The sequence below is a fragment of the Hypanus sabinus genome, chromosome 6 (genome assembly GCF_030144855.1).
Source record: "Hypanus sabinus isolate sHypSab1 chromosome 6, sHypSab1.hap1, whole genome shotgun sequence".
Taxonomy (NCBI): domain Eukaryota; kingdom Metazoa; phylum Chordata; class Chondrichthyes; order Myliobatiformes; family Dasyatidae; genus Hypanus; species Hypanus sabinus.
The window spans coordinates 154,653,269-154,668,981 of NC_082711.1; the positions used below are offsets into that span (position 1 = coordinate 154,653,269).

General features: G+C 40.2%; 1 protein-coding gene across 4 annotated transcripts in view; it reads left to right on the forward strand.

Annotated features, from left to right (window-relative positions):
* si:ch1073-145m9.1 (CDP-diacylglycerol--glycerol-3-phosphate 3-phosphatidyltransferase) overlaps window positions 1-15,713 on the forward strand; it is an 85,342-nt gene that overhangs the window by 54,086 nt on the left and 15,543 nt on the right. For all 4 annotated transcript variants that reach the window (XM_059973244.1, XM_059973242.1, XM_059973241.1 and 1 more), the window contains 2 exons: window positions 3,397-3,451; window positions 13,522-13,617. In XM_059973244.1, the coding sequence (XP_059829227.1) occupies window positions 3,412-3,451; window positions 13,522-13,617 (136 nt within the window). In that variant the 5' untranslated portion in view covers window positions 3,397-3,411. The remainder of the gene's footprint in view (window positions 1-3,396; window positions 3,452-13,521; window positions 13,618-15,713) is intronic.

The following is a 15,713-nucleotide window of genomic DNA, read 5'->3' on the forward strand; positions in this document are numbered from 1 at the left end:
CTGTGTTTGATATTGTAACAGCACAGATTACAGTACAGTGGTGGGGGGAAAGAATATTTAAGTAAAGGGATTTGGTGCCAATCAGTGGCTGCTTTCACCAGAAAACCACCAGGACTTTTGAATGATGGAACAACTTCATTTATTCAGGTGAATGAAAGGTTTTCATTGCATTTCTGCCTTTGCCTTGTAAGTCACGACTAGTCAGGAGATGAGTTACCTACTGAAAGGCATCCAATCTCCACTTGCTATTGTGCCCGATATATTTAAATGACTGGGAGGTTTATTGTAAACAATGGCCACAGAATATTGGTAGCTGGCGACTGGAAATTCTATTACCACTGAATTTCATTGCAGATGTCAACTTGTTGCCTCTTGTTGAGGAGTTGTAAATGAAAATAAGCATTGTCTGATGGTGGTGGTTAGCATCTGTCTGTCTTGAAGGACTATCATCATCACAAGCCTGTGTGGAAAGCATGGAGATCCTGAGATGCCCAGTCGTCAAGATCCCTCTCTTGGTCTCACCAGTGTAGTCCAAAGGAGAGCATATGAAGCAATACGTTTGGCACAAGCTTGGCTACAGGAGTTGCCAGAAGGATGTTCAATGACATTCAGCCTCCTTAAGGGCTCCACTCTGGAATTGCTGTCTGGGTTTACTTCCATAGCCTTCACCTCTCCCGAGGCTGCCCACAAGGCAGTGGGGCTATCTACCCATTGTTGGGGATCTGGTTCATGAGCACCAGGGCATGTCCACATGTCGATGGGCCTGTGTGCTACATATGCAGGGGCCAGACCTCCTCCCCATCCTCTGTAGTTCAGCCTAAGTCCAAAAGGAATTCAGTTTCCATGTGCCGCCATCGAGGAAACACTGGACACCAAGTTAACATCGAGCCAACAATATCTATTTCGTTGTTGAAACCCGTGGACCAGAATATTGATGCAGCCCTTGAGGTTTATCACTTGCATAACATCAAGAGGTTTTTAATATTGGTAAACACACGAGTTTCTTCAGATTCATAGAAATCTTGAGCAACACAGATAAAATGCTGGAGAAACTCTGCAAGTCAGTTGACATTTTGGGTCATGTCCCAGTGAATGGTCTCAGCCCGAAACAACAACTGTTTATCCTCTCCACAGATTCTGCCTGACCTGCTGAGTTTCTTCAGCATTTTGTGTGTGTTACACATGCCATTTCAGTGTTGAGTGGCAATAATAAAACCATCACACAAGAAATCTGGGAGAGCACAATAATGAGGTAGTCATAGATCATACAGATGCTTCTTGGGATGTTGTAACCCATGCAACAATGAATATTCCCATCAGTGTCTCAAATTCCCAGCTCAGATACTCCCAACGCTGCTACTGCCATCTAAACACCAGTGACTATATGGCCTCTCTTCTCCACTGTAGGTCACAACCACACTTACAATGATAAACAAATCAGGATCAGGAGTGAACAATTTGACCCTTCCCAGTAACTGTTCACAAATCAGAAATCTACTTCACAGAAGATTCTCTTCTAATATGACTTGAGAAAGAGATTTCAAAAGACTGACAACACACACAAAATGCTGGTGGAACGCAGCAGGCCAGGCAGCATTTTTTGGAAGAAGCACGATCAATGTTTCGGGCCGAGACCCTTCGTCAGGACTAACTGATGAAGGGTCTCGGCCTGAAATGTCAACTGTGCTTCTTCCTATAAATGCTGCTTGGCCTGCTGCGTTCCACCAGCATTTTGTGTGTGTTGCTTGAATTTCCAACATCTGCAGATTTCCTCGTGTTTGCATTTTCAAAAGACTGACAATCACTTGAGATTCACTTGCCTCATTTATCTTAAGTGAATTAACCCTTATTTTTAGTCAATGACCTCTGATTCTAGATTCACCTACTAGAGGTAACATCCTCTCCACATTCACCCTGTCAAGAGCTTTCAGCATGTATATGAAGCTTATATATTTTACATGGAGAACATATAATGTAAAATCTAATTGTTAATGAAGTGTTATTTCAGATACAGGGAACAGTTTATTTGAGAGTTTAGGTTTATTGGACTGAAATTCTTGAGTTCTGGAACACAAAACTTTTACATTGAAGCAAGGGAAATGTCTTTTCAATTTATGATGGTATGTTTTCCAGAAATGCAACTTACTTGTAAATCAAGGAATTATTGAAGTAGGCATTGAAAGCCCCATTCTGAATCTATGCACTGTGGTACTTAACATGCTGGACTATTGATTCACCTGAATAGGGACCAGCAGGTTTCCTTACCTTTGTTTAACACTATGCCATTAGAAATCCAGGGCCATTTCCTCTTGTGTTTGTACCTCAGAAGAACAAGATGTCTCCAAAGAATGTGATGGCTGAAAGTAATGATTCCATGAGCAGGTTATAACTTAGTCAGTTTGTGGATCAGTTTGCCTGATTGATACTCACCCCCAAATATTCAAAAGAGTATTTTGAAGGGGTTGACTTTATGTACCTTTGCTGTGTCTTAAACTGGTACTGAGAAACCTTCAACATTGCTGGGTGGTCCATTTATTTCTATTCTTACATTTTGGTATAAACTGAGTGGTTTATGGGGCTATTTCAGACTCCATTGAGAAGTCAGCCATTTGGATAGGGAACAGGAACCACTAGTCAAACTGCAGTGAAGCAGTGAGGTTTTATATGATGATGACTATAACGCAGATTATTTAATTAACCAATTTTTATTTCACAATTGCAGTGTTAGCATTTGAACTCACAAGATTTAGGAGTCCAAGTGAACAGATGATTAACTCAGCATTATAAGCACCACCATGTCCTTTGGCCCATTGAGGTGGAGGTAGACAGGTGCAGTTAATGCAGGAATTTGTGGGGAAGTGGGAGTGATGGTTTACACAATTTTGGCCACCTGTTGCTTTATTTATTTTTAACCAACCAGGAAGGAGCTTGATATTAATTATTTCTCAGCAATTTCACATCCCGATTGCAAATATTTTACCTCCACAATTAATGGTTGGAGCTGAGAATATACAAACTTGAAAGCAAAATCTTCAAGTAAATCTTAACATGATAACTGTGGAGATGGCACCTCCGGGCAGTAACAGTCAAAGCCAGAGGGCGTTGTTCACCTCTCCCTTCTCCCTCTCCGTCGGGCAAACAGAACCAGGACATACCATACCACTATGCAAATGCTCCTTGGGTTGGGTTTTCCGGGGCGGGCCCGGTCATTTCTCAGGCAACGTGCTGCATATGCATTTGCTTTCCCACCATTCTGGTTGAGTGTGCGATCTACAAATACATTTTAGTTTAGCGGCGAATTGCTGAATATTGGATGAGATGCTATTTAATAAATGGTCAGGTGATTGAGAGCACTAAGATCCAGAACAATAAATATCAGCTTTTCCTTTCCTACAGCGCCCCTCTTACAAGATGCGTTGGAGAGTTCTTTTTTATGTACCAAACCTTATCGGTAAGTGGATATTTTTTCAGATTTATTACATTTTTTTTAAAGCACGGAAATTATGTGTGGCGAGTTCTGAACTGCATTCGCAACATAGGATTGATGCGTTTTTCCTGAGCGGAAGGGGAGATGATAGGGTTGAATATCTCTACTGTTATGTAAACTGATCTGCCGTCTGCACTTTAATAGGTTTATCGCTGCGTCTGTGTTTTGAGAATAGGGGTTTTGGGTGCGCGCGTGTGTTACAAAATTTAACTGTCATGTTGGAAAACAGCATTCGAATAACTTCTTTATATTTATCCCATTCTTGGAAAATAGTGGTTTAAATTGATTCCGCTTTTTCTTCAGAAATTGGTAACGGAAGATGTAGAAATTGAATGAGGAGAAAATTAAATAATTCAGATACTTTTAAATGTGACATTTACATGTCGAGCAACGTACTTGGTAAAGTAAGAATAAAGCATGTACTAGGTTCTCCAATATGTTGTCGAACATCTTCGGAATAGCTTAGTCACTGTTAGTCAACACCGTATAAGCAAGAAAAACCTGCTCATAGTATTCTTTGCCGTAAGATCTATAGACTGGAAACACAGCTTGCACTGTAATTATAACCTGTCAGTAATATCCCCTAGATCAATTTTCCTTTAAGTTATTTAATGGGCATGATCAGCCACAACTCCGGAGCGGTGAACGAAGATGGGGGAAATTAATCAATTAAGATTAACAGTTGACTTTAGCACTAATGGTGTTCCGGGTTTTCCAAGGCGAGTGTTTTTCCCATCGATTTATTGAGGAAGTTAAGGTAAAATCTGAAACAAGCAAGAAATCTGTGCAGAAACAATGGAGTTGCTGCATCAGATGGCCTTTAACAGAACAGAGAGAAGTTAGGTTTAAAGTCGGCTCTAAGTGGGAGGGCTGAAAGTCAGATAAGGAGAAGTAGAAAATCTGCCTCAGATTTTTCTCAGAAGAGAAAAATGTTCGAAATGGAATCTAGTCGGCTTTACTGAGAATTTATAATAACGAACTGAGGTTTGTGTTCCCAGTTTTGTACTTTTATTATCAAAAGTATTTCTGGGGAACAGGATTTTCTTGCTTACCTAGTTGTGATAATAACTAAAGATGTTCAATAATGTATTTTCCATTAGGGAATTGAATGTATGTTTTATTTCTATTTGCCTCTTATTGTTGATACAAAAATCATCTCACATTCTTAAATTTGCATTTTAATTAATACCTCTGATCTAACTTTTAAATGGTGTGCCCAGGCCCAACACTGGAACTGAATTGAAGCCACTATTCTGTAGGAATGGGGGGGGGGGGGGCAGGGGGAAGGCCAAAGTAAGGGAATTCTTTAGAAAACTGCATGATTGAAAACATTTTAAACTTATGGAGTTCTGAATGCTGAAATATACTTTGCAATGAAACACAATGCCTCACATTTTGTCTGTGGAACTTCATTTGGAGGCTGAGGACAGAAATGTGACAGGAAGAATTAAAGTATGTAATAAGAACTGAAAGAGTAGGCTCATGTTTGGGAACTGATTGAAAGTGTACTGTATAGCAGTCACCCAATTTGCATTTTTACCCCATTGTAGAGACAATTGCATCATAAGCAGCAAAATAAGATTTCATTTGAATATAGAACTTTTGAAGTTTGAAATGCCTTAATAAATTAGAAGTAATCCATGTAAAACATAATCTCAGCTAGTAACAGGGCCTGATTCTTTGTATGGTGAATGTTGAAGGCTAGGTGTGGAATTTTTTACAATTGTTGTGGGAGGGGGAAGGGAACAAATGTGAATGGTGCTGGAAGAACAAGTGGTTCCTTTAGAATGCTAGTTGGGGATCATCTGGTGGTGATCTCACTGATCCAACTGTAATGTAGTATGCTGCTAGGTGATCCTAAACTCCACTCAACAGCACTTTGATGATTGGGTATTTGTTGATTGCCCAATGTTCAATTCTATTGGTACACCACAGCATATAAAAGCATGCCTGTTTACAAGAAGACTGAGGTAACATAAATTGGAAATAACGGTAGCAATGCTGAAGTGCCATCTTCAAAACCATCTGCCCTAGACATTCATTAGTATACTTCTTGTATTAGTAGCTTACACTAATCCTTGGCTTTCTCTGTGGCTGGAGACCACCACCTTCAGTGATACAGTAGGCATGATCTTTGCCATGACACAGATCTTGATATACTTGTGTATGAAATGATCCATCTGCATGGCATGCAAGCAAAACTTTGCAGTGTATTTTGGTACACACGACAACAGTAAACTGATTACCAATCCAAAGAAAGTACAGGGTGCAGCACCAACTGCTAAATGTGGCCTTAATCAACCATGCCAATGTTTTTGACTGCATCAACAGAGTGGACTATGATTTGTGGAGCCTCAGTAGTTTTCACATGCCTGTGTTGTTACGTACCCCGTAACTGGATGTCTTACCAGCAAAGATAGAAGTTTCTGTTGAAGTCTGGTACTATTTTCAAAACAGTGTTTATTAGTAAAATATACAAATAAATATCAACATTGCAAATATACAGATAAACACGTTAGCAATAACTAAAGCTAAAAGTGTGGGTATAATAATAATCAATAATAAACAAGCTCTATCGTTGTCTAGGGGATAAAGAATTATTATGGGAAAATATAAAGTTCAGTTCATGTAGGCTGAGGTAGTTGTTGATTCTTTTGTTGTAATTGTTGGGGAGAGAGAGAGAGAGAGAGCGAGCAAACAGTGACAGCTATTGTCTTGCAAACCTTCCTTTACGATCTTGATCCATCGATGTGTTGTTGTGGCCATTCAGGTATGACCCCTCTGTCCTTTAGCTAGACCGTTCTTCTATGGTGGACTCGTCACCCAGGCAAGGGTGGACACACACACAAGCCCCCACCAGCCTCGCTATAAACACTGTGAGTTAAAATTGACCGATCCTTCATTCGGTCTCCGATGCCCCCACACTTTCTCTTGGGTTCCAATCCTTAAACAGTGCTCACTAGTGTGTCTCCTGGTGTGCTTGAGGGGTGTCTCCCCAGACCTCACTTTTATCTCTACTCACGGGGTCTCAGGTGTCAATCAGTTTTGAATGGCTTAGTCCACCAAACCAGCCCACTCCGGCTGTCCACTAAGGAACTTTAATAAACAGAATAGTACCAAGTAAACAGCCCTCTCCGGAGCCGTGAGTCTTACAGGAGTCATAATATGGTCTCTCTCTCTCCCCCGGTTTTATCTCTCCCTTGTCTGAAGCAAATGTTCCAGTCCCAGTATGTTTTTGTTCCATCTCTTTCTCTCTCATTAGCAGCCTGGCAACAGTAACGGTTTGTAATTCTCCTAGAGGTGGGGGACATGGGCAACTCTGTATCCTTCTGCCCATCAGAGCTGTTCATCCTTCGAAACACCCCCATCCTTCTAGGAATTTTCACCATAGGGGAAAATTAACTAGTACAGCATTTTACAGGATTAGAGTTCAGCAAAAATACAGAAATATTTTTAACTACAAAACAATATAGATGTACCTTCAACTTAGCATCTAGATAACCAGTTAGCGATTACATTGTCACTTCCCTTATTAATATGGTGTATCCTAATAAATTCCTGTAGAATCATACTCCAATTTAATAACCACCTATTTTATTCCTTTTTGTCAGCAAAAAAAAACTAAAGGGTTGTGATTTTAAGTGTATATTACAAAATGTGAACCAATACATGTGTGATTATACTGTAGTACATTACAAAAGTTTGTGTAAATACTAATCTCTATTTTACTTTTAAACTGAACATTCAATCTTCCATGGTGTTGTCTTTATTATTTACATGCTTTGTCAAATTCCTTCAAAACCAGATCCTGTGGCATTTGTCAACCTTTGCCCCTTTTCCATTTAACTCTCACGTGGTTAGCTTGCTCACCAGTGTGGAATAGGCCTTCGCATACTCCTTTCATAGGAGTTATCTTATCACCAATGTTTTCCAAACTTAGCCCATTTTCCGAACTTCCACACAATTCTTTATTTTTGAGCAAGTCATTAATTTTATCTTAAGGACCCTTCATTCTGTTAGTTTTCAGTTTAACATCTGCAAGTGATCCCTCTTTATCAAAACAACACTTTTGGTTCTGTCCCTCCAAATCACATCCCTGAATAACACCAGCGAGTTGTTTACCTTTAAATTCCAAAACAAACTGTAATTGATGCACAGGCACCTTGTTAACAAGCCATTGTTTCTTCAGCCTGGATACTGCTTCTAAAACCAATTCAGACTTTACATTTTCTTTATTCAATTTAGTTACAACACTTTTCCCTTCTCCTTCAATAATATTCACATCACCAGCTTTCATCTCCTCACTAACTTTTTAACACACCTTCTAACACAAACCACTGAGAATTCTCACTTTCCACTGGTACCAAGTTTAACTCTTTCTTCACTGAACCAAGTCCATCTGACCCAAAAGGACTGCATTCCTTTTCAACTAAATCAGATACCTCAGACTTTTCCTGAGTTTCAATACTAGGTTCAGTACCCTGTGACTCCACATCCTTCACACCCTGAACACACTCAAACGGGACGTCTACCTCTTCCAGGCTTTCCATACCAGTCCCTTTTTCAAATTCTAAGTTCCCCTGATCCTCCCAGTTACTCTCTGGGCAACTCCCATCCGGAGTAAACTCAACCCTGCGGGTTAAAACAACTTCATCTGCTAACCCAGCAGACTCCTTCAAGGTAATGGCATCCTTTTCATCTAGGACTGCCCCTATATCATCATCGGGAACACATTTAAAATTTTCAACTGCAAACTGCTCTGTCAAGCCAGACAGATCATCCATGTCCAACCCTAGACTTTCTAACTGCCTTATCTGTTTCTCATCTTTACTCTGTGCCTCTGTAAAGTCCCTCCTGGCTAAGGGTAGGTCTACCTCCTCTCCTTTACTCTCTTTCACCTCCCTATTCTCTGCTTTACCATCCCCTAACCCCTCTTGGTACAGGGTCGGTAAAAACGTCTCAGCCAAATCAACACTGGACTCATTTAAACTGCCCTCTTTCTCAGCCGCCTTTCTCGACATGTTGCGAGTGATTGTGCATGCAGGATAGATCTTAGACTCCAGGGGCGTGTCCTCAGCACTCACAGGCTTGCTCGTTAATTTCACTGCTGAACACACATCACCACCTGCTAAATCATTACCAAGAAGGACGTCTACGCTGTCTCTTGGTAATTCTGACCGCCCCCCTACTTTGGTCCAGATACCAGGTCACATTTTAAAATGATCCCAAGCAAAGGCACAGCTTCTGTCCCTTTTCCTATACCTCTTAAAACTACCTCTCCAGTCTCAGGACCAAAATCTAGCACCTTACTTGGGATCAATGACTGATGAGCCCCAGTATCTCTCCAGATTCTCACTGGAACCGGGGTCTCTCCTTCTTTCACAGACACCGTCCCTTCTGAAATAAATTTCTCACGCCCCTCTCGTACTCTATCTACCTTTGCCTTCCTCGTCGATTTACTGATCGACTCAATACACCCTGTAGGGACTGCCATTTTCCCTTTTCCTGTCTCCTCCTTCAGAGCAAAGCACTTGGACGCAATATGACCAACCTTTCCACAATTATAACAGGTCCATCCAGGCACCTTCCTGCCAGCCTGCTTTCCCTCCTCACCTTTTCCACTAGCTCCCGGCTTATTCTCGACCTTAGCCGGTGGACTTTCTCTACCATCCCTACTGCCTTTCTGATAACTCTTATTTGAGGAAAACTTTGTCTTGTGGGTTAGGGCATATTCATCTGTGAACCTGGCAAATTCCGATATAGACTTGTTCGGCTTCTCGTTCAGATACATCCTGATATTATCTGAAACACAACCTTTAAATTCCTCAATCAGAATTAACTCTCTGAAACGATGGAAATCCTCCTCCACCTTTTCTGCAGCACACCAACGATCCAAGAGCAAACTCTTTTCATAGGCAAACTCTGCATACGTCTGATTCCACAGTTTCTTTAAATCTCTGAACTTTTGTCTATTTGCCTCAGGTACCAACTCATAGGCCCGAAGGATAGCCTGCTTTATTTCCTCATAATCCTCAGACTCGTCCCTGGACAATGCCGCATATACCCGTTGAGCCTTCCCTTTTAATGCACTTTGTAACAACGCCACCCACTGATCTCTGGGCCACTTCTGATTCACTGCCACCTTTTCAAAATGCAAGAAGTAACTATCAACATCTGTCTCCTCGAACGGAAGTACTAACCTAAACTCTCTACTAACATTAAACTTCTCCTCTCGGTCTGCCCCTCGGTCTTTTCCCTGTTGCTTTACCCTCTCTATTTCCAGCTCATATTACCTCTCTTTCTCTTTCTCCACTGCTTCCAGCTGTTTTAACCTACGTTCATGCTCCCTCTGTTTCTCTTTCTCCTTTAGCTGGAGCTCATATTCCCTTTTCTTCTACTCTGCGTCCAACCTTAATCTTTCCATCTCTAACTGAACCACCCCAACAACTAGTTTCTTTTCAGGGATAAGTTCCAATACCCCCGGCGTGAACACATCCTCGGATATATAATACTGGGCTATGGCCCTCTGTATCTCCCACTTTTTCATTGACAACTTCACCTCTGTGATATTTAAACCTTTTGCAATATTCACCAAGTCCGTCTTTGTGGCATCCTCTAGCGCCTTCAAGGTCGGGTTTTGTAAAAATTCGATTACATCCATCTTTGCTGGTTTCCCGTCTGGTTACCCACGCAACCAGAACAAATAATGGACTTATAGCGCCCAATTTTGTATCAAATCCTGGACAAGCCCCCCAATTTGTTATGTACCCCATAACTGGGTGTTTTACCAGCAAAGATAGAAGTATCCGTTGGAGTCTGGTACTATCTTCAAAACAGTGTCTATTAGTAAAATATACAAATAAATATCAACAATGCAAATATACAGATAATACACATTAGCAATAACTAAACCTACAAGTGTGGGTATAATAATAATCAATAATAAACGAGCTCTATCGTTGTCTAGGGGATAAAGAATTATTATGGGAAAGTATAAAGTTCAGTTCAGTTCATGTAGGCTGAGGTAGTTGTTGATTCTTTGTTGTAATTGTTGAGGGGGGAGAGGAGAGAGAGGAGGGAGAGGGAAAGAGAGAGAAAACAGTGACAGCTATTGTCTTGCAAACCTTCCTTTATGATCTTGATCCATCGATGTGTTGTTGTGGCCATTCAGGTATGACACCTCTGTCCTTTAGCTAGACCGTTCTTCTTTGGTGGACTCGTCACCCAGGCAAGGTTGGAGACACACACAAGCCCCCACCGGCCTCGCTATAAACACTGTGAGTTAAAATTGACCGATCCTTCATACGGTCTCCGTTGCCCCACACTTTCTCTTGGGTTCCAATCCTTAAACAGTGCTCACTAGTGTGTCTCTTGGTGCGTCTCCTGGTGTGTCTGAGGGGTGTCTCCCCAGACCTCACTTTTATCTCTACTCACGGGGTCTCAGGTGTCAATCAGTTTTGAATGGCTTAGTCCATCAAACCAGCCCACTCCAGCTGTCCACTGAGGAATTTTAATGAACAGAATAGTACCAAGTAAACAGCCCTCTCCGGAGCTGTGAGTCTTACAGGAGTCATAATATGGTCTCTCTCTCTCTCCCCCGGTCTTATCTCTCCCTTGTCTGAAGCAAATGTTCCAGTCCCAGTATGTTTTTGTTCCATCTCTTTCTCTCTCATTAGCAGCCTGGCAACAGTAACGGTTTGTAATTCTTCCAGGGGAGGGGGACATGGGCAACTCTCTACCCTTCTGCCCATCAGAGCTGTTCATCCTTCATAACAATGTATTTCAGAGAATATGCAACTTACAAGAGATACATTGGGAACTAGGACACTCCTGCTAAAATCTTTTAAGTGCATTGTTAAGATTGGCAAAGCAATGAATTGTCATCAAGATTGTGTTTGACCAGCTCTTGTGAGCTACATCTTGCATTTGGCTGTCACTGGACTCTCAGAAGATGAATTCCACTTGGAAGTCTGTCATGGCACAGACTTCTTGATCTCCGAAAAGATTAACATTAACAGCTCAAAAGTGGAAAAGGAGCATTTGGGACCGGAGCTCATAAATGTCACTGGCAAACAGAGGAAGTAGCAAACAACATGGCTAACTACCCTCTCTAGCTCTGCTGCCAAGTCCCACCTGCCTCTCTGTGAGAGAATCCATAGCACCTCGAGCTATGGGGCACTGAAATGAAATAAAATCACCCTTCTCTTCAAGGGATTGCATAGGAAGACAATTCTTGATGAAGGTTAATGAGGTAAGTGGTAAATGTTCCATAGATTATATTGGTCAGCAAAGTCAATGATGATGTAAACCATGGCAGTTGGATCCAAAATTAAATCAGAAGAACTGGTCAGGCAGTGTCTGTGAGGGGAAACAATTAATGTTTCAGATTTCCATTATCTGCAGTATTTCTTATGTAGATTCAAAATATAGTTGTACAGGAGGTGAGGTGCATTGGTGGAGGAATAATTTTTGTGACCAGAAAGTTGCTGTTCCAAAAGAATTTGGAACAGTGCTTCAGGTCTTTTTGCTTTTTGCAGTATGTGATGTATTGGCAGGCTGGGATTTGTGATGCTAATGGCACCAAACTTGGCAGTGTAGTTGTTAGGCTGTGGAAAGACTGGTCCCAGTGGGTAGAAGTGTCAAATGGAATATAATCCAATTTATATTGGAATTCAGAAGAATGTGGGGGGGGGGGGGGGTTCTCATTGAAACCTATTGAATGTTGAAAGGCCACGATAGAGTGGAGGTGGAGAAGATGTTTCCTACAGTGGGAGAGTGTAGGACTAGAGGGCGCCATCACAAAATAGAGGGACATCTATTAGAATACAGATAAGGAGTTTCTTTAGCCTGAGGGTGGTGGATCTTTGGATCCAGGGTGTGAAAGGTTATGGGGAAAAGGCTGGAGAATGGGGTTGAGGGGAAATAGATCAGCCATGATCAAATGGTAGAGCAGACTCAATAGGCCAACTGGCCTAATTCTGCTTCTATGTCTTGTGGTCTAATATTGTCAGGACTGGCAAGACTTATTTGAGAACTTAACAAAAATGGAGTTGCTTCCTGAAACCATATAAAGTATCATTGAACATACTGCTAGGATGGGTTCTTGAGTGGTCAACTGTACTGTGAGAATGGGACTGAGGTAGCAAATGGATTGATTTGTTCACTAATTAACATCTCCCAAGCTATCAATGTTAGAGTTGATTTCTCCTCTGCTCTAACCAATAAATTCTGCTTTCCTCCCATGTCTGTATGGTTTTAAATATAAAGCAATTTTTCAGGAGTTCATGGACATTTTGTAACTGTTTATTCACTGTACAATTGGAGTAATCAAAGCATGAAGAACACACATACTATGTTCTCATCAGTGTGCACTACCTCTATACTAATAGGTTCTGGCTGTGTTCGTAGGAAACACATTACAAGAAACTTTTTTAAAAAAACCAATTGTATCTGTAGCCTTTAATTTCAAATGTATGTCCTTGTTTTCTAACCAGTGACAGAAATTGAGGTTGAAACTTGGCCTGCTGTATTTCAGAGAACAATTTCTGCATGGCCTCAGATGTTCTAAATTTGCAATGCTATTCAAAACTACAGAGCGTACAAATCATATGAAACATAGTACAATAGGCTTGTAAACTGAAACACTGTGTGAACTTAATAACCTATTGTTTATCCATCATTTATGACCATAGGTTGCCTTCAAGAGAAAACTCATGGTGACATATGATTATCTGGTGAGGGGAAAAGAAAATTGGAAGGCTTCTGCAGAAGGAGCCAGGTTTGGTCTGACAGAGAACTAACACAGATGGCTGACTGATTTCAGCCATGGATGATTCTGTAACTTGGTCAGACTTTAAAGGGAAGATGGTGAAAAGTGTGTTTCAATGCAAACTTAAGTAAATGTTCAGGAAATATATATTTTGATGTTTTGTGTAATGAAAAGTTAAAATCTACAGTATGTGGGTTGGGGCAGTGAGAAGTTTGTTATGTCGACATAGTCTGCTTTAACTAAATCTGAGTGATTCTGTTTTCAGGTTACATGAGATTAGCCCTGCTGCTGGTTAGCTGGTGGTCCTTCAATCACCCTGTATGGTTTATTTCCTGTTATGTGACATCTATAATTCTTGATGGTAAGTGTTCGTCTTTAAAAGACTATCCATTGGAAGAAGGGGAAAAAAATCTAGAATAAAGTTGCTTTAATGTCTAAGGTTTCCTTGGTTGGGCATCAGAACAGATGTTGTGAGTTCTCTTAATTTTAAGTTGTCACATGTTAGTTTCATGTTAGTAATACCCAAGCTTCCTTTTTATTAATAATAAAGATAACACTTCCCTTTAGCTAGTGGTGGTTCAATTTTAAGTACTTAAAATGCTTGTGGATTTTATATCCAAAGTAATTTTTTTTAAAGAAGATTTCACTGTAATTGGGTCTTGAGGAAGAATTTGTTATCAAGTCTTATTGCTAAAGTTATCAACTATTAATCTTGTCTACATTTTACAGTATTGGCAGATATAATTTGTATGCTTGGGAACATGTCCGTTACTTAGTTTCGTCACAAAAGAGAATGTGTTACTTAGTTTCTTGTCTTAGACTTTTTGATCAGAGGTCCACACTGAACTGAAGCAAAGTTAACAGTGCCTACTGGCAAGTAATATTAAGTTACATTTTGCTGAGCTCAGAGTACTGCAAACATTGTAACGTTTTTGCTTGTTGGGAGATTTAATTTTTGTGCATGTGTTCTTAATGCTTTTGAATTGTGTACATGGATTTTCATTATTTGAATATGTCAAATACTTAATTGATATTTTCACCAAGTTTATTCAAGATGAAGGTTTTATATTCTGTAATTCTATTTAATGTTGCTGCACAGTACATAGGCGTTATTGCAACATTTACAGTGCCAGCAATCATTGATCGGGGTTCAATTCCTGCTACTGCCTGTAAGGAGTTTGTACATTTTCCCCATGACCATGTGACTTTCCTCCCAGATTCCAAAAAAATATGATCAGGATTAGTGAGTAGTGGGCATGTTATGTTGGCACAGGAAGCATGTTGACACTCCCAGCACATTTGTGTTGGTTGTTGTTGTAAATGATGCATTTTACTGTATATTTTGATGTACATGTGTCAAATAAAGCTAATCCTTTACTATCACATTTGAGATATTGGTTATTTTCATATTCTGTTCTCCTAAGAAAGGGCATTTAAGCTTCAATTCAGATTTCTAATCTTTTTTTTTCCAGTCCTGATTACGGGTCTTGGCCCAAAACATCGACTGTTTACTCTTTGCATAGCTGCTGCATGGCCTTCTGAGTTCCTCCAGTATTTTGTACATATTACTTTGATTTCCAACATCTGCAGATTTTCTGATTGTGATTTGAGCTTTCCTGATGGTTCAGTTTGAGTTAATGCATTACATTTTTTTTTGTCTTTTGTGTTACGGAACTGAAAGTCGTTCCTTAAAAATTTCTTACTCATCATTTTATTCAAAAATGGGATGTTCAAATTTGCACACAATATTCTAAATAGTACTTCAACCTTCTGATTCTGTAAACTGTAATACTATGGTCTAGCAGAACTTATACAAATCTTAGACTTTAGATTTTCACCCTTCCCAGATGCAAGTACAGCACCTGCTTATGAATTCTGGTGAAAGAAAAGAACAAACCAATATGGCTCTGTGACTCAGTATGCCACCAATTGTAATGTAGCATGTTAGTGGATGAATATCTTACTGTTTATCTTGATATTGATAATACATAAAAATTTAATGCACACAATTCAGAAGCGGATATTTTCTTTTGCAGTAGTTTTGTGGCTACTTTGAGGCTTGGCTTATCATTTCTTGCTGAAGACCAAAATTATACACCAGTAAACCTATTGGTTAACAGTGATTTAGGATGAATGTGGGACCTATTGATTATTTATAAAGGTACATTGATATATTATAGATACACTAACTTTAGCTTTTAAGTCTGCCACCACTGCTTGCTCGATTGTAAAGGGAGGCAAAATGAAAGAACCCAAGATGAAGTCTTCAGTTAACGGTTTACAAGCATTGCTACCAAGGACGTTCTTGGAGATTTGACTGGACACTTAACTCTGAAAAGTCAGCTGACAGCTTGTACATTGTTGAAATGAGATGATCACCTGAAAAGCAAAGGAAACTTTAAAACCACCTGGAATTTGACTTAATGCTGTTCTTGGACTTCTTATCCGATATGCAGG